The 24856-nt window shown below is 48.2% G+C and overlaps 1 protein-coding gene across 1 annotated transcript; it reads right to left on the reverse strand.

Annotated features, from left to right (window-relative positions):
• Positions 1-705: 705 nt before the first annotated feature.
• Positions 706-24599, reverse strand: DERL1 (derlin 1). Its single transcript, XM_045861258.1, has 8 exons — positions 24204-24599; positions 14054-14165; positions 10787-10851; positions 9735-9761; positions 8870-8965; positions 7432-7484; positions 5773-5883; positions 706-2891 (listed from the first exon to the last, which is right to left on the reverse strand). Exons 1-8 carry the CDS (start codon positions 24354-24356, stop codon positions 2753-2755), a joined length of 756 nt encoding a protein of 251 aa, XP_045717214.1. The 5' UTR covers positions 24357-24599; the 3' UTR covers positions 706-2752.
• Positions 24600-24856: the final 257 nt, after the last annotated feature.

Here is a 24856-nt window from a genome sequence, read left to right on the forward strand (position 1 = left end):
CCTTCTGCAAAGCTGTCCCCAATTCAGGAAGAGAGCGTGTGCTAGAAGTTCTTTTTCAAATTCGTAGGTTTAGCGTTCATGATGTATTTTTCCACAGACACACACACAGCGACTAGGTTTCCCAGCTGGTCCACCAGCACCCAATTATTTATAATGCGCTGCACCAACAGTCCCTATAAATAGCAGTAACTGGTCGTGTTTCTATGGGAAGATCTCATCGAGTCCTGATGTCCAATGGAAACCCCTGCTCACAGCCCCTCCTTCCCCTCATGAAGTCCCAGCAGCTCTCTCACGGAGGTCTCTCCAGTCCACCCCCCAGCCCCCATCCTGCTGCCCTGGTTCGGGCCAGCCTCACACCTGCACCGCAGCAGCCCACTCCAAACTCGCCCCCTGCCCCGCAGCTCCTGCAGCTCCTGCAGCTCCTGCTCTCCGCAGCCGCCTCCCCGGGCTCCGAAGCACCCTGCTTCTTTAGCTTAACACCCAGCAGCTCTGCCTCCAGCACTGAGTGAGTCCTGCAGGTACACGCCAGCAGTGAACAGGAGTAATGCTGTCGCCGTAATGGCAACGAATGCCGGCCAAGGGACAACTGGTTACAGAAACGATACAGCACCTCAGAGGGAACCTGGTTACAGAGATGATACAGCATCTCAGGGGCGGGGGGGGGGGGGGAGGGGGGAAGATTCAGAAACTTTTGACAGACAATCGTCGAGTTGTACATTTTAATTTACAATGTTTACCAATAAAAATGATTAGTTACAAAAAGAAAATTTCTCTATACAAAATAAGGATTTTTTTTATTCATAAAGAGAATCCACTGTCGTGTCTTGCCTTGCCAAATCAAATCTCAAATAGCTTGCTTAGCTAACATTATTCCCAAGAGACGGGTAATCCAGACAAGATTAATAAAATAATCAGCTTCCTAAATGTGTTGAAGAAGAAGAGTGTGATGGACATCTGCCTTGCACTGAAGGACCCTGTAACCACCCGCAGAAAAGCCCTGCGCTCGGGCGGCTGCGCTGCGCTGCCCAGAGGGCAAGGAAGAGGCCCCAGCGCACGCACCACGAGCTCCCGCCACGACGAGGGTCCGCCCCTGCACAACGAGCGCACAGGCACCAGAACGGGCACACGTACAAGTCCATTTTATTGTGGCCGCAGGTCGGCAACAGAACGTATGACAGGTAGGGCCCAGGGTCTCCCCACCTATTTTGCCATATAAATTAAACACGGAGAAGTACGCACAAACATTATTAAAAAGGAGGAGCTGTGTTCAAACCCCCGCGCCCTGGGACAACACACACCACGAGGAGTGGGGCGAAGAACAGCTATCCTGTTAGTGCACACCGTTCCCGGAAAGGAACTTGACCAAAAGGTTCAAAGCCTTTTTAGCTGACTGGGTAGGGCAGCCACGCAATGCTGCTCCTAGCAGTTTGCTTTCGGAATAGAAACCTCCAATGAGAAACTGTAATTCCGCAACGAGCCCGGATCTCAGGGGACAGCCCACCCGTAAGGAAGGAGTTGTGGGCATTTACGCTGGTCTACTGTACCTTCATGACTCAAAGTGATCCTCTCAAACACAATGATTCTAAAGCCATTACAACCCAAAGCTGTGAGACTCACCTAGATGTGCTTATATGAGCTCTTGAAATATGATCTTCGTACGGAGGAGCTGCGCCCTCCTCACAATTAACTGAAGTATTTGGCCATTAAAGGGAGGGGGGCAAAAAAATAACGATTTAAATAGGGTGCACGGTTCTCCCTGCCCCTCTGCTCACTACACATACACCCAGGACGAGAGTGAAGTGGAATCAGCGCCCAGGGTCTTGCAGAGACAGCCTCTCGCCGTGGTGAGCGTGATTTGGAACTTCCTGGCGCAGCACAATCTGGCTAAATTCTGGGCACACGCCCAGCCGGTATGCCTCACACGCGGGCTGCAAAGGGGTTATGCCCGCCAGTTTAAACCCGGGGAAGATGCAACTCCACTACAGTTGCGAGCCCTTCACTTGGGACAACGAATGCCTCGCCACAGCCTGCTCGCCGTGTCAACACGGGTCTGTGGCCCCTGCTGGCCTGGAGGAGCTTCCGTAAATAAAAACTCCTGAAGGGGTGGCAAGTGGGTGCAACGGATGCCGGGTCACAGCGGCAGCAGAAGCCGAGAAAAAGCTCTTGGCCTGCTGCTCCGGGTCTTCTCCCCTACCGTCACAGTTCTGCTGCCCGAGGGCAGGGAGGTTTGAGCAAGTTTTCTGTGACCCAGCCTTGGCAACAGTCAATAAATACGAGAGCTTGTCACAGGCAGAACCAGTTTACGGGCAACCTCCTCGAGTTGCAAGTCTGGAGGTTGGAAGAAAGGAGGAGGGAGGGATGAGTGCGAGGAAGAGGTAAGAGTGCCTCAGACAAGGATTTGGAGGCCCAACCCTAGATGCCCAGGCTGGTGAAAGCAGGCGACCACCTACCAAAACCCAGTGTTCGGGTGGAAAGGGGGGAGGAGACGCCCCAAAGCAGAGTCCCTTCTGAAATCTGCACGGTCGACATTTGTTCTTCATAGCAGTAAGGACTTGAATGAGAATCAGGAAACGTGAGGAACACTTATATTTTCCTTCAGCATTTAGAAAGTGTTGTCTTGTACTGAAAGACTACATTCAGTGTGGGTCGGGTCCACCAGCGTCTGCTGGAAGTCGGGTGTTACGCACACCCAGCACTGGTGGGGGGGATTCATCGAGCAGAGTGGCTGGTGGGCAGGCCAGAGGCCATTCCTTCACTGGTCCCCAAGCCGAAACCCCTGTCCCCAGTGGTGTCTGCCGCCTCCGCCGTTCTGATCGGCAGCTCGCCGCATGCTCGCAGGGGGCACGCCGAACCCCGACACCCCTCCTCTCCGGCTGGGGAGCCAGCGGTACCTGGAGCAGGGCAGGGGACAGAGGGAGAGAAGGCAACAAGGTCACTGCCGCATAGTGAGAGACCATTAGCACATCTCCCTGTCCCGCGTCCCCGGTCTGTCACACTGAATTACATTCGTCCGCGGCCCGTGGAAGGCCGGGCACAGTGTCCGGGTGACCTGCCTTCTCAGCACTTCGCTCAACTCCCTGACCACAGAAAGCACTCACCTTTTAGGTGTCTTCAGTTTATGAAGTTTTCAGCTAAATTCACACTCTAAATCTCTTTTCTGATTATGAAAGTAATTCATGCAGAACGTGAAAAATATTATTCCACAAGCCTGACCACCAGAAAACACACACATATATATATATGTTTTCTACTATATATATATATATAAACGGCATTCTACTATACTATATATATATATATATAGTAGTTTGATAGAGCTACATATGGGTCAAAGGGTACTAAAAAAGCCCCTTTCAAAAGACAACGTGCAGCCCGTGTGTCTGAGCCCCCACGGCGGTGCCACCACGCAAGCATCTGGGCCCCGCAGCGTCCCCTGGGCAGCTGGAGAAGGCGGGTTTGCGTCTTGGAGTTGTGGGTGCGTTTCTGAAGTATATTCACAATCTGCCCTCCAACCAACCGCATTCCTTCCCTCTCACAGATGGCGGGAAGGCAAAGCCCAGGAAGGCTTGCTGGTCCCCCACCTCCCAGTCTCGTACTGTAGGAGTCACCCAACAGCTGAGAAAACTGAAATCCACGTCCAGCTTCTCAGTTTTTCCAACTGTTTCCCTCCCTGGACTCCTAGTAAACTGAGACTATGTTTAAATTTATGCCTCTTCACAAAGGGGGAAACTGAGGCAAGGCTGAGTAAAGCTCTTCTAAACGGACCGGGGCTCGAGTGGCAGCCGTCGGCCCTGGTGCACATCGCCCCTGCGCCTCCATGCCCCTCCCCTTCGAGCAGGAAAATAGCTGCGTGGAGCAGGGAAGAGGATCCGTCTGCTTTTCTAGACATGATGCAGAACAGTGATGCATCTCAGAATTCGCTAACTCACATCTTCCCCTTCAAACAGACAGCGCTCCAGCCTTAAGTCAAGACGTGTTTCCCAGCGCTGCCTCTCCAAACCCCCGTGACGTTCCGCGTGCCACTCCCCCGGAGGACACAGTAAGACAGAACACTTGAAGAGGCAGCGCCGGGGCTGTCTTGCTTTGGTTCTTACTGTAAGACAATATGGAAGCCATCTCCACTGCTTAAACAGAGAGTGAAATTAAATGCAAGTAATTAGTATAAAAAGACACCCAATTATACATAATCAACAAAAATTTATGGTAATTTCAAAGCAGTTACTGTTTTTGCGAGGAGCTACATTTTGTCATCTGATCTTTATGCAAAATGTAACAGAAGGGCTTCCACCAACAGCGAGAGCCCAAAAGGCAGGCAGGCTCCGGCGCGCTGCTGGTTTTGCCACCAGAACCTCCTGTACTTTGCTGCCCACACTCGAGAACCATCTCCCAGCCATTACGGCAGGATATGGCCATTTGAAGTATCATCACTGCTGGCTGCTCCCCAAAGCACCAAGCTTTCTTTTTGTTTGAACGGGTGCATCTGCCATCTGACTCGATAGCACTGGATCAGAAATCCAAGCCTGCTGTCACTGTGTGTCCTTTAATAATTAGAAAGCAGATTGGTCATTTGCTTTTTTAGCCTGGAGGCAACTCGAGACTCAGAAGAGAAACAGGTTTCTTTTTATGCTCTTAGAGGAAGAAAAAATTCCACATCAACAGTGTATTTCTCTGTATGTGTATTTCATAATAAAATCATTTCGAAAACCTAGCCCTAACCTAGAAAAGGGGTGAGGGTTCGGGGGTGGGAGGCCTACTCGAGTTTCACTGCCCTCATGGGCCGCTCGGAAGAATGACAAACTGCAAAACATTAAAACAAGCGAGATACGGAAGGGTATGGTGTGCTTTTAGGCTGTTAAATGCAAACGATTACTGCATTCCCCAGCGGGAGATACACGCCCAGTAGGTGCGACTGCCAGGGGGGCCGTGACGCCCAGCCGGCGAGTTCCCTGGTCCCCTCTCCCATGGCCTTCTGCTTTGGGGACAGAATGGCCACACTACTCACTCCTCACATGCGGAAGCGTGTCAGCATCCCTGCTGGCTCGTCGCTCTCCCGCCCTCAGCCCCAGCTGCAGGGACGGGCCAAGAGCTTGTATTTGCGGAGCACCCACTGCGGTGCCGCCGACAGTGCGCCTGACCTCCTGCGACCCCGCGAGCCGGGGCCGCCCCGACCCACTGACTCGCAAACGGACACCGAAGGCTTCGGTAAGTGAGTTTCCCGACATCCAACCTGCTGCATGAGGGGAACGGGACTCCAACCCAGGTCTGTCTGGGAAGCAAAGCTGCGCCCTCAGTCGCCTCACCTGAGTAACCCTAAAAGCGGAGGACCACACAGACCTTAAGTCTCATTTTAACCTTGAAACGTCCCACAAAGAGTCTGATCTCTCACAGAAGAGTGTCTTCCGTGGCTGGCCAACAAGCTAACTCATCCCTCTTAACTATCCTCGCCCGAACTCTCGGGTGACTCTGACAGCCCTGCTGTCCTGGCCCACTGCCACGCACATGGGGCTGCGCACAGGTGTCCGGCCCCCTCCCGCCCCTCCCAGCTCCTCCCCTCCCATGAGGCCTGGGTCGGGCCTCAGGGCCCCTGACCAGGTTCTGTGGGGCTTCCGTCCCCAGCTTCCTGAAATTCTGCGGCCAGGGCGACTCGTTTGATGGCTCCCGTTTCTTAGGGGAGACAGGTAAACCCTGCCCTTGTGCAGTTTCACACCAGCATACACAAGGACACGGGCGGTAACACGAGTGTTCACGGGGAGAAGGAAAAAAGACACTCACAGAAACTGAGGTGTGGACAGAAAATTTCTTCCTCCCAAGTCCATGGGGTATCTGAACATGAGGAAGAAATAGAGATGTCCGACCAGATTTCCAATGAGCTCGTTGATCACCCTGCAAACAGAGCTGAGTCAGTTCTCAGACACCCACGCAGTGGAGGGCGGCACATGTTAACTATGAGCGGGGCGGGGGGGGGACCTTCACAGCGGCCCGTTTCCGGCCCCTGTGGGTCGGTGGCAGCTCCACGATGCGCCCTTCTGTGGCCTGAGCGGCAAATGTGCCCCGAGGGAGAAGGGAAACCGTCCTGTTGGACCACGGTGCTCCTCAAGGCCAGCTGGCTGCCCCTCTGACATGTCTTTTGAGCCCCAGCCCAACCTCAAAATATTGTTTTTGCTACTTCCTGCCTTAAGAGTTGGGGAAGCTGCAAACTTCTGAATACTCCCAGGCATGAATAATGTATTTATGAAACGTGGGCCGGGAATGCAGGCCAGCAGGGGAGAAACTGGGGAGCAAGGAGCGGAGGGCCCCGAAGGCTTGCTCCCCATTCCTGGCGCCAGGGAGCACCCCCCCCCCGTCTCCTGTGTCCTCAGGTAAGACATCACAGAGGGAGATCACTTCAGAAAGGTGATCTCAAGGTCACCTAGTAACCCTAAAATAGGCAGTGACCTTCCTCAGCTCCCCCACGGCTCACACAGAGCCCACTTCAAGGGTTTATGCACCCATGCCTCCTATTACACGCCCCTCCATCCTGTCTTCACTGCAGCGTGACTGCTGCCAGGGACAAACCAACCCGTGCGAGACGCTGCGCTTCCGGGGCCGGCGGCCTCGCCCAGCTCAGACCTGGCTCTGCTCTGAACGGGGCCTGCTCGCTGGACTCGTTCATTCCTCCCTGGCAACATGCAGTAGAAGTCAGGAGCAGACGTGCTAAGAATCAGTACCACTGAAATCCTTCAAACATTGAAAATACTGTGTAGTGTAAGAAACGGGGGGTTCTCAAAACAGCTGCATGTTGGTAACCCCCTCTTAGAATTCTGACTGGATGCATTCAGGGTTCTCCTACGTCTTCGTGCTAATTCCAGACTAGAAATGTTACCCCGATGGTCAAAACTCCCGTCCTATCCAACCCCTTACAAAACTACTTCCCATCTGAGAGTCTGCATTTCTGTGACTGGCGAGCAGCTTCCAAGGCCTCAAGGCTAAATAACACAGTTATTGTATGCACGGTTCTTACAGGAGTCAGTTCAGACACAAATTAGGTCTATGTGTGCTCCGTCTGGAAGGAATCCAGAAATGAATACTTACTCAAAAACACACACATGGAAGTCTATCGTAATAAAGAGCTAACAACAAAAAAACAATCATTCAATGCTAAAATGGATTGCAAGCCTGCAATTCAATCAATTACAACAAAATGAAATTATTTTGCTCGTATAAGGTTTCAATGCCTCAATGTTGAGATTCTTTAGCATTTCCTAAAAATTAGAGAAAAAATAAGTATGAATGGAAGTAGTCCAAGGATTAGTTTCCAATTAAATAAATCGAACAGGGAACACTCTTTGGGTTTCTGCCTAAATCCATGCTTCCCAAAGCGCTTTTTTTCTTTTGAACAAATGCTTGTTGCCTCTCAGAAAATAAACAAATAAATAATCGGATGTCACTCACGAGCCTCCGATGATGTAGTTGAACCCGAGGATGACCCACGGCAGGTAACAGGCCTGGGAAAGAACAGACACACACGTGAGCACCGCGCCGAAGGGGGTACCTTCAGAGGGACAGAAAGGGGTAGGGAGGTACTGACAGAGGCTTTGTAAACCCTTTGGAAAGTCACGCCAGGAATTTCTCAGATCACCACACCATCATTCCTACTATACTTAAAACTTCCTACCTAAAATTGTACCTCTTCACACATCAGGAACCAGAGAGACAGAGAGGTCTGTGCTGACGGTTTCAAACGCAACACATGTCCTGCTGAATTAATATTAATAAAGAACTCCAAAAAGTAGGTGAGTGTCCTACGCTATTAAAAACCTGGTCCCGACCTAGTGGGTGTGGCTCAGTGAATTGAGTGCCCGCATGTGAACCACAGGGTCACAGGTTCAATTCCCAGTCAGGGTACAAGCCTGGGTTGCAGGCCAGGTCCCCAGTAGGGGGCGGGTGAGAGGCAAACACACATTGGTGTTTCTCTCCCTCTCTTTCTCCCTCCCTTCCCCCTCTCTAAAAATAAATTAATAATAATAACTATAAAAATATGGTCCATAACAGAATCACATTAAGACTCCAACCAGCGCACTGCTACCGGTAAATTAAAGTACCCCACCTTTTTAGGCTCTCCTTTTATACATTTCACAAAATTACTTGACTTTTTATCTCTTTACACACTGATATCTTAAACTAATTCTCTCCCAAGTAAGACAGCTCTGCAGATGAACTGAATAGCCGAGCACCTTACAGGTTCGAGACATTGTACGAAGGAAGAGTTCAGGGAGCTACAAGGAACTTTACAAACCAGTAAGGAAAGGTGTGCACATAAAAAACTTGAAGGCAGAATGTGAGAAATACTGCAAAAGGAACACAAACTATTGCAGGGGCTGAAAGACATGACTAACTCCAGACAGGTGACTCGGGAAACACATATGTTCCGTTCCAACTCAGATTAAGAATGTGTAGGATTTGCATGAAGAGGAATACTAAAAAATGTTGCAGGCGGGAAATTGTGAGAGAAGGCACAAAAGAAGTGCAGGCAAAAAATCCAACACAATGTTCTGGCTAAAGTATAAAATATGTCACAGGGAGTGATAAGAACGGATTTTACAAGGGAGGGTTTCACGTGAGCACCTTTCCTTCCTTCTCTCCGCCACACACACCCCTGTGTGAGGTCACTCGGGGACACAGGCCGAGGGGCCCGAGGCACAGAGGGAGTGAGCACTGATCCTCAGCACAGGCCTCTGGGTTGGCTGAGGAAACACAGAGGGAGAGAAGGGGCTCGCCTTTGGTATACTGCTCTGCACTGACCTCTTCTGGACGCGTCAGAAAGTACATCTCTGGGCTGAAGAGGCATTTCCACAGAAAAACGAAAATTTTCCCAACTAGGTTAAAGTACCTTAAATCGTGTTCCGAACCAAAACGACACAATCATCTCTCTGTTCAGCTGGGCCCAGACATAAAGCACTGACATGATCAGAGGGATCATCAGCAGCTGCAAAGGAAGTGGACAGGTGAGGGCAAGGCTCCCGAGACCCGCACACAGAGGCTCAGTATGAGTCTACCACTGTTTTTACCTCTCCTCTCTCACACAGCCACTCAAAAAGCAAAAAGAAATTCAACTCACTAGAATTATAAGTTGATCCTTCTAATAAATCACAGTGTATATATGCTACAAAATCCTATAATAAAACACAATTATGCCATTTAGATATTCATGACTATCAAGGTAAAGCTCTGTTATTTGAAAAAAGTAGGCATAAAGCTTTACTTACTGTATATTCTCAATTTTTAAAAAATGTATGTCGCCCTGGCTGGAGTAGCTCAGTAGATTGAGCACAGGCTGCGAACCAAAGCATCGCAGGTTCGATTCGCAGTCAGGGCACATGCCTGGGTTGCAGGCCCCAGCTCCCAGGAACCACACATTGATATCTCTCTCTCTCTCTCCCTCCCTTCCCTCTCTAAAAATAAATAAATAAATAAATAAATAAAATCTAAAAAAAAAGTATGTCCACGTACACGCACAGGAAGCACTGAACAACCATCGTCCTCAACATGCAACATGATGAAGGAACCAGAACTGAGTAAGAAAAGTAATGGTTTCACTGACTCACGTAAGGTGTTCACAATAAAACACCTATAATGCTATCATTTCAAAACACCACATAATTAACCCCACAGTTAACGCAATTTGAACTTCCGTCAAAGGCCTCTAATTACACATGAGAAACACACAGAAGAGCAAACGGGCAGTTCCAGCTCACCTGCATGTCCATTGCCAAGCCGGTGATCTGGGTTTGTCGGTTAAAGATCAGACAGAAACAAGGCATTCCGCACCCAGTAAGAGTCGCGTCCTTCCGCTGTTCTGAAGGAACCCACTGTTCCACCGTCCAGGTGCTTAAAATGTCCCAGCGTGCAAGGGTGTCTACTAATCTTCATCATGACTATCCTGTCAGACTCTACAATGACAAGGGGAGGGCAGGGCACCTGCTTCGGCACCTACTCAGTGGGGTCGCCTGGGTCCTCCTTCCTGGCCTGGCCTCTGCATTTCAGCCTCTCCCCTTCGGCCGGAGCAAGCAGATGCCTGTGCCCTCCGAAACAAATGATGATTCTACAGGGTCAGGGATCCACAGCGTGGCTCAAGTCCAAAACACTTTTTTTCTTCCCTTAAAGGAGGAGAAAGGAATCCAAACTGCCACGTTTTCTGGCTCTCGGCCGTGTGTCAGTGGAAGCTAAGCCCCGAAGCAAGGACCTGAGCCACCAAGTCCCTTCTGCGGCTCTCGCCACCTGTGAGGGGCAGCCGCTGAAGGGCTGCTGGCAACCGCGGCTGAAACACAGCGGAGACAGGGGCCCTGTCCTTTCCCGGGGCCAGGCACTTACGGAGGGACTGCTTTCCTACTTAGGACCCCAAGACAAGGACAGCAATTAAGTCGGAAAAGGATGCTGGTGGTAAATTCATTTTCTGTTCAGGACCACAGATTTCAAAAGCTGTCTGCAGCCCAGAACCTCTCTGTGCTGCAGCCGATAAGCCGTCACACATGAGACCACAGAGGACTGGGGACGGGGGGGGAAGAGCAATAAAACTCGACTGAACGTGGGGAAGCCCCACAGAGGCGACGGCAAGAGAACGCGCCGCTCAGGGGCCGTGTGACCGACTGCGGCGTTTCAAGAGAACTGAGTGCTTCGTTGTCAACGGTAGTAAACAAAGATGCAAGCACTGTCATCTGAAGTGCTGTACAGAATACTGTTTTCCCAAACCTAGGGAAAAGAAAAACACTGGTTTCTTTGTGGCCCAAAACAACAGACTGAAGGATACCACGATGCAAATCCAGTTGAAGAGGAGCATGAATAAATAGTCTGCTGGCCTCCCATCGAAAGCACCTAGGAACAAAAATAAGCCAAATAAATGTCACAGTTCAGAATTTCAGAACAAAAGAATCACCTCTATGTAGAGAAATACTTAAAAAATTATACAGGAAACCAAATGAGAATATTGTGAGTCTCTCAAATAAGAGCAAATTTTTTAAAAAATATCTAAATTCGAGTCTCCCCAGAGCCATGACCTGCAGCCACCCAGGAGGGCCCAGCCGTGTCCGCCTGACCGCCCCCGGTGCGCGGCGCACTCTGACGCCGACAGCTGAGCAAGGCCCCAGGGAGGACTCCGGCCCGCAGCTCTGAGATGCCACCACGGCCTGCCAGCCTTTCCTGCATGGCCCTCGTCATGACCCGATGACATGTCTGTGACTGCGCGGTCAGCCCTTCTCCCTCCATTCGACTGTGAGCTCCCCCAGGGGAGGGGCCCTGTCTGGCTGGCTGACCACTGCAGCTCCTGCAGCAGAAGGATGCTGGGAGCTCCTCCCCGTTATTACCCCCCCCCACACACACACACACACTCCCTCTCTCTCTCTCTCTCTCTCTCTCTCTCTCTCTCTCTCTCCCTCCCCCCCACTTAGTCCAGCACTGAGCTGACAGAGAAGACTCCGTCTCCACTCCAGCAAGGAAAAACTGCGGGGGCAGGGAGGGGGACCAGCCAAAACTCTCCAAAGCCTCTGACCCTTAACCTTCATACTACATCTGGGTAGAAGACGGCAAAGACCAGACCCCTTGTTACAGACGAGGAAATAAAGTTACGTGAGCAAAGCCACGTGGCTTGTCCAAAGCAGAGTGAGTCTAATAACCGGTTTAGCGTTCTCGTCACACTGCACTATACACCAGGCTCTGTCTTACCACCGGGCAGACAAACCACCACGGGCCCAGCTCTCCCCTCTAAGGGAGAGTCTTCGTGCCTTGGGCCGGACGACTGGAGGAGAGGCCGAGAAAGGGAACCTGTGGCTGCGAGGTCACTCGGGCTCAGGCATTACCTGTGCTCCCTTCCCACTGAAACAACCCTGACAAGTGTCAGAACAGCAGACAAAAACATTGATCTAAGAAAAAAAAAACTAAATAGATTTCCAGCAGATGTCTCTCCTTTTCCCCTTACTTCTCCCCCGCTACCCGAAAGGCACACGTCAGCCACAGGGTTAAGGATGCTTGATGGTAGGGGAACCCTCTGATGAGTCAGAGCTGGAATTCTAACAAATGCTTCTGAATTTTAATGACAGTTTTGCTTCTTTTTGATGTGGTTTTGCTTTTGTGATTTCTAAGGATTCTTTAGGTTGAATATTTAAAATACTGTAATCACATAAACTACAGTACTTTATTATTTGGCAAGTTTGCAACTGGGAATTTACAAATTAACTGGCCTCAAATTGCAGTCCTCGGTTGAAATCAAAAATGTAAATAAGCCAACAGTGCTGTCTACTTAATTCGGCCAGGCAGGAGAGCGTGCACGTGGCGACCCTTCTGCCGGGCGCTATCTGGAGGCCGTGCGGTGGGACGGGGACAGGGGACGGGGACAGGGACCGGGGACAGCTCCAGCCCCAGCTGCGCTCTCACCGCCATGGGACCTGTCACCGCCTCTCCAGACCAGTGTCTCCTTGTCTACAAAACCTCATTGAAATGGAAAGATCTTGAAAGTTCCTCCCTCTACAAATGTCCACAGCAGCATTACCCATAAGAGCCAAACAATGAAGAGTCAAACAGAAACATAAAGTGGTAATTCCACACAATGGAATCGCATTTGGCCACAGAAAGAAGTGCTAACATACGCCACACAGAAGAACCTTGAAAACACCACGGTCAGTGAAAGCAGGCAGTCCCAGTTTCAAAGACCATGGATTCTACGATTCTGTTTATAAAAAATACCCAGAAGTACACACTCCCAAATGGCTGAAACAGTGAGTTTCATGTTATATGATTCTTACTCAATAGAAAATTAACCTCTCTATTTTTATAAATGTTTCAAATTTTTCCATAATAAAATTTTTAAGAACTCGTCATGGGTCATCTACACTTAATCTAGAGTTTATTACTAATATTAAAAAACAAACAAAACAAAACATTATTCCAACAACATAATTCTCAAATTATATCACAGGGCAGAATACCAAGCAAGTCGGTATCATCACCGGTCCCAGTGGGACAAGAGAGCATGAAAACCATCTACTGTGGTGGATTTCAGGACCGAACCCTTGGCGCTAAGAGTCCTGCTGTGAGTCTCACCTCAGCCAAGTTCACTTTCTTCCCTCTATTTCCTCTGTCAAACTAAGACAATAGGCCAGGTCCCTCCCAGGAGTAACAGTCTACAGCCTGACACTTTGTATTAATGGAACGGTTTCTGTCTTTTAAACAAGCACCTAGTAGCAAATGCCAATTTAAGGAAAGATTATATTTGACACATAAATGCCCATTCTTCTCGTTCCCTGCAGTTGGGAGGCTGATTTGCAATGGGCAAATTGACAGATTTAAGGGTGGTTCACAGTTCTCCATCATGAGCTGAGGCCAGCAGGTTTACAAAGTCTGAAATCAACCAGCCTTTTCAAAATCATTATGTTCACATTTTGACACAGCAGTATCAATTTACTGCTTTTCAGGATAAGCAACTCAGTACAGCCAGCAAGATATTGTAGGAAATAAATAACAATCAGTAAGAAACCTTGTAAGAAGAGATTTTTATAAGAAAGCTTACCCATAACATCATAGAGGAAGTCATATCTGATAAACTGTCATTTAACTAAACCCTGGCTATACAAATATATTTTAATGTTCAGTGACTCAATTACAGAGAATAAGTCCAGGTTTTTAATGGCATAAGGTAGTGTTTTTCAGCCTCAGTCTAGGAGATATGCACACTTCAGCCTGACTATGCACCAAAGGACACGGACTGCTGTGTGACAGAAATGAGTGAGATGTCGTCACACTCAGTGAAAGGCGAACAGCACAGCCACTGAGGACATGGGCAAGATCTGTAACCCCCTGGTCTTGCTGGGTTTTTTTTTTCTACCTATGAAATAGGGACACTGCTATTTACACCTCATGATAATGCTGTTGAGGGTTAAAAACCAAACATTCTAAGTGCCCAGAAGAGTACTTACTGTCATAACGCCATTTCTTTATACACACTAACTGCTCTCAAAATCCGAGTAAACATACGGGTTAGTGAATTAAACAGAAACAATACTGAAAACAACGTTGGGTAACGTACCTGTTTCGAGTCGTGTAGAATACTGATACAAGAAATACAAATTGACCAAATAAAGAAATCCTGTTCCTGGACCCACAGGGAAGAAAAAGGCGGCAGTGACTGGTCTCCAAATCTGTCCAGATCAAAATAAACACGGCCGTTAGTTTCTCTAAGCCTGCTTAATTTTTTTTCTTTGAACTATATAAAATTAACTCTTGCAAAACATTCTCTCCAATGATGAGAACTACTGAGGGGACACCACCAATGCCACTCAAGAAAACAACTGAAGGGAAGTTCATACCAGTTACAATCACGTCAGTATGCAGATTAACTGGAATAAAACCACAGCATAAAGTAAGCGACTGATATTTCTAAGCTAGTTGGAAAAAGATCAATACCAAAGAAGTATGTGGTTAGTCTTTACTGTGATCAAGCACACGGGTAAGCCTGTGAAAAACAAATTACAAAGACATTTCCAACAGTACAGTATTATCTCTACTCAGAAAAACAATAACACTACTTGGGTGACAAATCTTGTCAAAAATGCCATACTCAAAAGGTGAAGTAAAATAAGACTGCCCCCCAATCACTGTGCTTTTTAGGCAGTACAGGCACTTGACTCTACAATACAGCTCTCCCCCCAAAAAAAATAATAACAGGAAGTTCTACGCTGAAAAGTAAGCCTCTCGCCTGGTCCGCAGTCTCCCAGTCCCCTTCACAGGAACAACGGATCAGTTTCCTGTACTGCTTTCAAGAAATAACAGTATGTATTACTATTATTCACCCCCTTTCTTCCTACTTTATGTCACACTGTTCCATACTTGTTTCAGTCCCTTGAAAAATACGTTTATTGCCATCATAGCATTCCTCTTATGTGGATATCTAAACTTCGCTTAAACTGTTACAATGCCACAGTGAATATTCTTGAACATCTTCTTTGTACATATACACATAAGATAAATTCCTGAGTCATTCTGCTAGATCAGACATCTGCATTTAATTTTGGTAGATTTTGCCAAATGCCTACAAAAATGTTCGGCCAATTTATACTTCTTCCTAAAATGTAGATTAATGCTTGTCTTCTCTCAACACCCTCAACAGTTAGTGTATTTCATATTCACCAATCATGTTTTTAAAACTTATCATTCCCTTTCTTCATTTTTCTGCTAGATTTGCATATTTTTATATATTATGGAAATTTCCCTTTCTCACTGTAGCAAACATTTTCTGGACTGTCATTAGCTTATGCTTTTATAATATTTTGCCATGTAACAGTTTAATTTAATTTGGCAAATGTATCATGCTTACAAGATACTTCTCTACTCCAAGAGGATAAAAGAGCTCACAGTTTCATTTTAGCACATTCGTGGTTTACCTAAGGAGTAAGGAAGAGATCCAGCTTATTTTCTCGATGGTCACTCAGTTTCCCCAGTCCTGTGTACAGAGTAACCCATCTTTTCTCCATGTATATGAAAAAGTACCTTTATCATATATTTATTCCTTCTCATGTTAAGGTGTATTTTTGGATCATTCTGTTTAGAACTGAACTGCTATACCAATACCCACCTATTTTAATTTCTAGTTTTATGATGTTTTCATACTTGGTAAAGTTACATAATTAAATAATCCCCTTCCGGTTTTTCTTCTACATTTGTCACAATTTTCCTGGCTAGTCTCAGTGTTTTATTTTTCCAAGTGAACCAGAACCAGCATCTTTATTATTACATCAGTGGGGTACTGCTGCAGGACCAGCCAGGAAGAAGTCTTGCACAGCATCTACAGCTTTCCATGGAGCTGCCGCTCTCCACCTCGGCTCACACCCACCACCAGAGCGGAACTACATCGTTGCCTGGGCTTTCCAAGGGCAGAACTCTATCTGTAAATAAAACTGTGCACCTAATCCCATGCTTGTCTAACTCCCTGGCGAGCACCTCCAGAACACGGTAAATAACAGTGGTGGAAGTGGATGGCTTTCCCAGACTTTCAGAAATGCCAGCATAATGCTGGCTTTCGGCCTGAGCGCTACGTGTCTCACTGCACCACACACGAGACACAGCCACGGCCCAAGGAGTCCTCGGCAGTGGGGAGGCTGCCCAAGGAAGCGAGAGTGGGCGCGAGGGCGGGGAGGTGTGGTCCTGGGACAAGGAGTACGAAGTCGCAAAGGATGGCAAGAGCACAGTAAGTGCAGGGGGGGTGTCGCCAACAATCTGGGTGTGGCTGGAACAGGAGACAGCAGCGATGGGCCGGGCTGGGCCAGACACAGAGCTGGCGAGAAAAATTCTCCAAGTAGTAGAACCCTCAGAGCTTAACTCCCCGTGGAGGAAAATGCACTTCACATACCCAAAGAGTGACTTGGCAAGAACTGTGTATTAAACCAGAAAAAAAAATTAGCATTCATTTTGGTGTATTCACAATTTTATCATAGAAACAGTAGAGCCTAATGGAAAAAACACTAGAAATAATTTGAGAAGGCCTAGATTAAAGTCTTAGCTTACAAGATCCCATCACTGAGTGTCAGTCGCCATCTGCAAAAGGGGATGATATGCTAATATTTGCCCTACTTTGACTAATGGTTTTTTTTCCACTAGCGTGCCCTTCTGTTCATGCACCGATTCAGGAGGTGGACTCTACAGAAGGGGAAGCAGGATGAGAAAAGGTTAGGGAATAGCTGGTAAGGAACTGCCAGCACCGGAACTCTGTTCCACCCGACTCCAGAGACAATGGGGTACTAAACCCCACTGTCACAACGCCTCTCACAAGCAACCTCACTATCACGAGGTAAATGACAACTAGTGGACACCTTCAGTCCTGCTGCACTTCCACAACCCAGAGTCTTCCTGCCTACGACAAGCCTTGCAAACAAAGACCAGAAGCCAGCAAGCCCTGGCCTTGGCTCCTAAGCAGCCACGGGGCCTTAAGATGCCACTGCCATCTGCCCTGTGACTCCCGCCGTCCTTGTCGCTCAGATGTTGTAAAAGGCTGGAAGTAGGAAAGAGCATTTAAAAGGTGCTTTGTAGAAAAAATGTTTGTGTGGCTGTATGACTGTTACAATCTTTTAGGAGTTGCACACCCGCCTGGTTTTTACAAACACACATTTTAAACTACCCCCATAGTCCTGTAAGTTACTAGAGGCCCAATTTTAGAAAGAAAAAAACCTCGGTTTTTTCTGACTACATTTTTCACCAACACTGACAACACGGCACTATTTTTAGCCGCTGCGCGCACCTGTTCTTTGGAAATCAGTGTCTGTCAAAACACCTCACTTCTGTTCCCTGTTCATTAAGCTTACCCTTGAGTTACACTAGCTCTCATTGATCTAAAAGTGTTATTATGTTTGTATTACTTTAAAATTGTAATTTGAAAAGACAGGGAGAGAGTTTGTCTCTTCAGAAGGACACAGTGTAACACAGTATTTCTGAAGTCCCGATGGAGGGTAACCCTCCTTTCCTCTAATCAATATGCAAACAGTTAAGATGAGGAAAAGCCCTTACTTTCAGGGCTGGGGTGGGGGAGGGATGTTTTCAACCCTAGAAAGCCTTGGAGGATCCCTGAAGAGGCAGCCAGGTGCAGCACAAAGAGCCCAGGACTTGCAGACAGAGGTCTGCGTGGCTGATTTGCCAGAAGCTTCCAGGGGCATCTCGTTTTAACCCCAGGGTGATCCCCAGGCCAGAACCATAGTCACCCAGCTTTTTGACAAGGAAAGCTGGCCCCTCGTTATAGCTGAGGTCATCCACCCACAGTTCCTCACTTAACAAGGGCAAGAAGCCCAGATGTTCACTGGCACAAAGACCTTCAAAAAACAGAAGACACTGTTCTTTAGTTTAGTCCAACAACTTCTGTTGAGAGAATGTTTAGTTCAACAATCCTTGAACTAAAGTCTCCAAACAATCTGCTACTGAAATAATCACACATGCCATCCAGAATCTAGAGCGGGCTTTTCTTTTTTTAACTACCAAAAAAGAAAGATTTTTCTGAAAGAATAAGGATTGGTTGACTTGGAGTCAAAGTCTGCATGGGTCACCAAGCAAGAAAGAAGAGCACCTGTCTGCCAGATGCTGATGTTAGCAAACTGTGACCTTTTTGGGAGGGTCACGCTAGGTGTGCAAGAAAAACAAATGAAGGGCACTCCATCTCAGTTGAAGACTTTGAAAGAGCTACTAGAAGCCATCAATTCTACTCAACAGAAATGCATACCTATATTCACCAAGACATGTACCAGAATGTTCCCAGCAACACTATTCATTCTAGCCAAAGCCAGAACTTACCCAAGAGGGCCAACGCCGGTAGAATGCGTAAATAAATGGCCCTCTGTTCCCACAATGGAACAACGTGGGGATGACGATCTCCAGCCACGAGCAAACACACGGGCAACTCTCAAATGCACTATATGCAGATGCCGAATCATAATATCACACACCTGAAACTTATACAATGTTATAAACCAACGCTGCCTCAATAAGTAAATAAATAAAATCAGGGGCACATTTCAAATGCTGAGGTCGGAAACAGAACAAGGAAGTGTGCTACCTTCCTTCCACCGAACGCTGTACTGGAAGCTGTAACCACTGCACTGCAAGAAAAACAAAGGTATAAGCTTGGAGAAGAAACCAGAGTAGACACAAAAGAATACATACTGTATAATTTCACTTATCCCACATTAAAAAAAATGGCAAAACCCACCGATGGTACTAAAAGTCAAGAGGGCAGTCACCCTCGGAGGAGGTGGTGGCCAGAAGGCAGCAGCAAGTGCATTTTGGGGCGCTGGTCATGTTCTGTTTCTTAATCTGGGTGCTGGTTAAATACATATTTTCAGTTCTTGAAAATTTAACCAGCTATAAATATGTAACACATCTGCTTTCCTGCTTGTACACTGTAAGGCAACAGAAAGTTGAAAAACAAAGCTATGTTGTAAGGGGCAACCTTATCTACGATCCACAGCCGAAGCGTCTCATGTACACAGGACCGCTGAGGGGAGATTTGCAAGCGGTCCCACACGCCAAGACACATGCCAGTCGGGTGCTAACCCAAACCCTGGGGCTATTTCTCCGCTCATCGGGCTGAGCGGGAGAAATGAGCAGACCAAGTTTTTCTCCTTTTGGTTATGTGTGCACATGCCTCTCTTCCCCGGGGCGCTCTTAAGGCTTGCTGTCACAGGTTAAGTGTATTAACATGAGCAAAAGCTTGGCAAATATAAGCACCAGCCTAATCACAGGTTTGGCTGGTGCTGTGTCTTATTATTCTTGGAAACAATTTAAGAAACAACTTGAGAGTTCATAGCTTCCCATTTCAAGTCAGGTTACTTTTAAGGGGGCAAAAAAAAAAAATAATAATAATCCAGCAGTTACATTTCAACTTCAATTACAAATGAAAATTAGACTCTTACTGCTCACAGAGAGAAGGCAGTAATAACAGGAATTATTATGGGGTATTAAATAAAAATGGCATTATTTCTGAATAAATTATTTACCAGACTATTTACTGGGGTTTTACAAATATTTTTCTATCTTTTTTTATATAATAGAAGAATAAAGTACGTAATATATTTCCTCAATTTCAACATAGCATTTTTGTGTTTCTAAAATCAGGATGTATCTTACTATCAATATATTCACTGAGTGTCAATTCTACGCTCCTCCCCCTCCAAAGCTGTATTACATCGATGCAGTATCTTAAAATCAATGGAGTTACACCAGAGTGAACCATCAGAACAGAGTTAATATGGCAGTAAATTACACCCATTTTTAAGTAATGTTCTGTTTCTTGATCTGGGTGCTTATTATATACGTGTACTCAGTAACTAAGAAATCGAGGCTCAGAAGGGGTAAGCGGCTTGCCTAAGGGTGCATGACCAGTGAGGAGCTATGCCAGGCCCCAAAACCATGAGTCCACTACTTGAAATCCCATAGTCTTTCCACTCACAGAAAAGGAAAAACGTTTTGCTGTTACCGATTGGGAAGAAATCACTCTCAACAATGCTCAAATGCTTGCCTAGGTGTTTTGGTAGGTATTTGGCAAAGGAGTCAAATGAGAGGTGAGATCTTCCAGGCAGGGAGGCAGAAGCCGGAACTGCAGTCGTGTGTGAGCTGGGGCAACGCGGGCACCAGGGCGGCCGTGGGAGCGCAAGGAGGCAGCACTTATGGGGAAGCACAATTCCGATGGAAGGGGCTGCTGTTATTTTGTCCAAAGAAGTAAGCCGCCACTGTGAACGAGGCCACGGGAGACATAATCTCAGGAACCACTAGAGCAGCAGGAAATCGCCACCTCTCTTCTAGGTAATCAGGGACCAATATGAAGACACCTCCCGCAGTGAACTGCTTGTTAACGGGGGTGAAGGGGGTGAAGCGTGAGGGACTAGGGAGAGTGGACGACACGCCCACGCGTTTCCGCCTGTCCAAAGGAAGGAAGTGACATTTTAAACTTCGGAGCTCCAAACCAACAAGCACTCAGAGGACACGCAGATGAGGAGGGGAAACACGTTTGTCACTTGCAACATAAATCCACAAATCTGGGTCAATCACCCCAGCTTTGCTTCGGCGGTGGAAGATCCAGCTTCTGCAGGCAGGATGAGCCTGCGGCAGGAAGCACGCCACATGCTGTTTGTCCTCACACCTCGGCCTCGCAGAGGCAGTTTTTGCTTCAGCAGCTTCATTTGCAAACAAGTCTCTCTGGCGGGATCTGAAAGCTAAACTTGTCCACAATGGGTAGGAGTCACAGCCGCAGAGAGAAGGTACAAAGATAGGGCCTTCCACACCTGGGCGGCCAGTGCACTGTCCTGCCTCCTGCCTGCCCCCGTCTCGGGATAATAAGCCCCCAGGAAGCTAGGCGAGGAAGATGAGGGAATCACGGCAGGGATGACACGAACGACGACTCTTTCTAATCCGTCCGCCACCTTTAACATTATCACCTGGGGTCTGTTAGAAAAGTTTCATCTTACTGACTGATTAGACAAGGGAGCAAGATTTTGCAAGGAGCGTCTAAGAGCCAGTTTTGACCAGGTTTTCCCACGAAATGACTGGCAGCCATGGCTCCTCCAGCACATGCAGCACCCACAGGCCACCCGGCGTGAAGGGCCCCACGTCCACTCAGTCAACAAGCATTTGCCAAAGCAACTAAATTGGAAACGGTATGCAATTCTGGCTGCAAACCCAAAGCATACCCCAACAGCCAACTGCCTACCTAACTTCTCTCTCTACTTGGGTGCCCAAAAAGCATCTCTAGACCTTACATAAACAAAACATAACTTTTTTTACCATTGAGGAAAAAAATTAAGTTTTTATTTAAGATAACAACAATAAACCCATTACACATTAATATAAATAGATTTTTAAATGAAAACCAGTTTTCTGAAAAGTAAAATTAGTGAGTGAGTGAGTGACGTTTCACACTTTTACAACTCTCCTTCGTGTCTGCCTTCATGGAAGACAGCCAGATTCTCACATCTTCTCCATTCGACCTGTTGTGACATATTGTTTTGGTTGAAATACAGAAAGAAAGTCTGACCTCACACAGACCTGTAGCTGCAAAGGGAGGAGTGTTTTAGTCTTTTCAAGTGATTCAGAGCATAACTCTCACCCACCCCTTCCCCCATCCCCAAACCTAAGGCTCCCCAAACGTTCCCCGTCTCAGCGCAGGGCTCCACCGCCCACTGTGAAAACAGGGTCCTCTCTGAGTCCTGCTCCCTGCACCCACGCGCCCTCCATACCCATTCAGCAGCAGTCTTGCCCACCCGAGCGCCCAAACCTACCCACTCCTATCTCCATGGCCATCCGAGGCCCAAAAGGCGTCTCTCTTACGTCCTAACTTGAGTCTTCCCTCTCCCCACACCACACACCAAGCCCGTCCCACAGAGTATATAGTCAAGGTAATCTCGTCAGTCTTTTCTTCCAAGGTTCCAAAGCCTTCCCGGTGTCTTCGAAGCCACAAAGCCCCGTGATCTAGCCCCACCGCACCTCTCCCCGCTCTCTGTATTGCACTCACCCCTGGCTATCTCGGTCCTCGTCTCCAATCCTCACCCCTACAGCTGACCCTGCACTTATCCAGTCTTTTCCTGGTTCCTACTGCCTGCCTCTAAGCTTCCCATTACTCCTTCTTCCTGGAAGACTGTCCCCAGAGCCAGATCCTCCCAAAGCTGAGCCCTATCATTCAGACTTCAGTTCAGATATCTTGAGTCTTTTCTGAGGCACTCTAACAAATGATCCGCCCCTTAAGTCATTCTCTAGCACATGCCTCTCCCATTTTCTTCACGGGAGGCGGAACTTCTTCTGTCTTATTCACTACTGTACCTCCGGGGCCCAGTAACTGTCATGACTCAACCCACACACAAGCGCCTGCTCTGTGTCAGGCACTATTCCAGGTAACAAAGACACTGGTGCAAGACAAAGCTCTGGCTCTAATGAGGCCTCATTTTCTGGTGAGAAGTGGACTAACAAATTCCAAGTGGTGATATGCAGCAAAAAATCTTAAGGGCAAGTGAGACAACGTAAAGGAGGGACACTACTTTATGCTGGGCAGTCAATAAGGACTTTCCAAATAAGGTGGGCAAAGACCTGAAGGCACTAAGGAGGTAAGCCATGAGGTTCTCTCTCTCAGGCAGAGAAACAACATGTGCAGAGAGCTCCAAGGAGAGATGCAGGTAACTGCTGAGGATCAGCTAGGACTCCATTGTGGAGCCTAACATGCAAGACGGACAGCAGTAAGAGATGAGATCAGAGGCAGCAGGGGCGGCCCTGGCCACTAAAAGGACTTAATTTTACTCATCAAGCTGAGACGACACTGCAGGGTTCTGGGCAGAGGACTGACAGGACTTGATTTATGTTTTAGAAGGATCACTCCAGGTGTCTACAGAAAAGATTGAAAGGAACAGGCTGGGATGGTAATGGCTTGCAGTAGAGAATGAAAAGGGACCGAATTCTGGTAATACACCTGAAGTAAACAGAATTCGCTGACAGTTTGCCGGCCTAGGAGAAAGGGAAATCAAGGATGACTCCGGGGCTGCCAGCCTGAGCTCCTGAGGCCTGTAAGTGGTGTTTCCACTTACTTCTAGGGCAAAGCGGGAAAGGGCCTACGGTTTGGGACACACTAAGTTACTAAGTTTGAGATACCTGTCTGTCACCCAAGTGACAATTTCAAATAGGTGGCTGGATGTACAATTCTGGAAATCAGGGGACAGATCACATAGGTATATTCGTATCTGAGAGTCTTCAGTTTATAAAAAGTACTTAAAGCCATGAAGCCAAATGAGATCACCTACGGTTGGGGAGTATAGAGAAGAGGTCCATTAGCTGGTCCTCGGGGCTCATGACAATGTCTAAAGGTCACGAAGATGAGGAACCAGCAGAGCAGATTAATAAATAGTCGGTAAAGAGGGGGCAACAAGAGAATACTATCCACAGGCCACGTGACATCTTGAAATTAATGTCAGATCTTAGTATCTGACCTCTTATTAAAGATTTAAGTCACAGAATCCAGTGAATGAAGACAACCTCCAGGAAACTAATATTCTCTTGTCAGTAATGTTACACTGGACTGTTTCCTTGATGCTTAGGAAATATAACAAGGCCTTCCATTTCCGGAGCAATTAACTCTTTACTCCTTCCTTTGCATATTCAAACACTACATGCCAGATACTAAGTCTTCAAAGCATGGAAATGAAGATAAATAAACTCTCTCTTCGCACCTCTGACCTCAAATCACTCCTACAGGCGGAAAAAAAAACTCATTAACATAAAAGGAACTCAGCTGGATATTGGGTAAGTTGACAGTCACAGGCCACCCACGTGGCCGAGAAAGGTCAGAGGGCACCTGCTCCAGGCAAACCCTCGCTGCTCCCCACCGGCGTCCAACAGTCCGACAACTCTCACGGAGCTCCCTTCCCACTGCCTCCTTCTCTGACTGCAGAGAGCGGGGAGCACAATCTTCCCAGAAGGACGAAATCAGTCCCCTCGCCGGACCAAACAGAAGCCTCCACGCCCTGAGCCATCCAGCCCCTCGCTCCAGACCCCCTGGCCACCTACCGCGCCCCCGGACCACAGGACCCCTCCCTAAACCGCTGGAGCGGTCGCACTACAACTCCCACGAGGCACAGCGCGCTCGCCACCTGCCGGTCTACGCTCCGCCGCCGCGGACCCGCCTGGGACCTGTAGTCTCTACTCCCCCGGTCGCTGGCCAGTACCTGGAATCGGTAGAGAAAGGCTTCGGGCCAGAGGACGAAGTAGGCCGGGCTAATGAGACCGAGTTTACCGACCAAGGGCACCGCGACGGTGGCGGCGAACCAATAGCGCGTGATGGCTGGGATACTCCTGAACCAGTCCCCGATGTCCGACATCTTCGCCTCTTAGCTGGCCAGGATGCGCACAGTCGCCCGACTCCCCGTCCCAGCCCCTTCACGACGCGGCCGTCTCCGTGAGTGGAAGGTGTCGAGGCGGAAGCAGCCCAGGTCGCGATGCAGAAGGCGGAGACCGGCGGACGTGGCGCCACCGAATTCGGACCAGCGAGGGAGCGTTCGGAGGCGAAACTTCCTCTTCCGGCAGCCGAGGAGGACGTTGACCAGAAGTCCCGCCGCTTAAAGGGCCAGTACTGTTTTTACAACTGGGCGGAAGTTCGACGGTCGGGGACTGGGCTTTGAGGGGCGGGGCCAGGCGGGGTGGTGACACGGCTGGTGGAAAACAGTAGTTGCCAGGAGCAACGGCTAACACTCCAGCCAATGGTGAGGCTGACCGCCCTCTACCTAATTCGCGGAAATTTAAGTAGGTCCACTTGAACAGTGTTTAATGGGGAAGAAGGTAAATAAAGCACATCATTCCTTATTATCTGTTTATTCATTCC

Source organism: Phyllostomus hastatus, unplaced genomic scaffold (assembly GCF_019186645.2).
Source record: "Phyllostomus hastatus isolate PE091 unplaced genomic scaffold, TTU_PhHast_1.1 phas_scaffold_21, whole genome shotgun sequence".
Classification (NCBI taxonomy): Eukaryota; Metazoa; Chordata; class Mammalia; order Chiroptera; family Phyllostomidae; genus Phyllostomus; species Phyllostomus hastatus.

Coding starts and splice junctions, on each gene's coding strand:
- DERL1 (XM_045861258.1), bottom strand. CDS start 24,356: ATGTCGGACATCGGGGACTGGTTCAGGAGTATCCCAGCCATCACGCGC. Junction 10,852..14,053: donor TTCTACACGACTCGAAACAG/GTACGTTACCCA, acceptor TTTTGTTCCTAG/GTGCTTTCGATGGGAGGCCA. Junction 5,884..7,431: donor AACTACATCATCGGAGGCTC/GTGAGTGACATC, acceptor CTCTGTTTGCAG/GGTGATCAACGAGCTCATTG.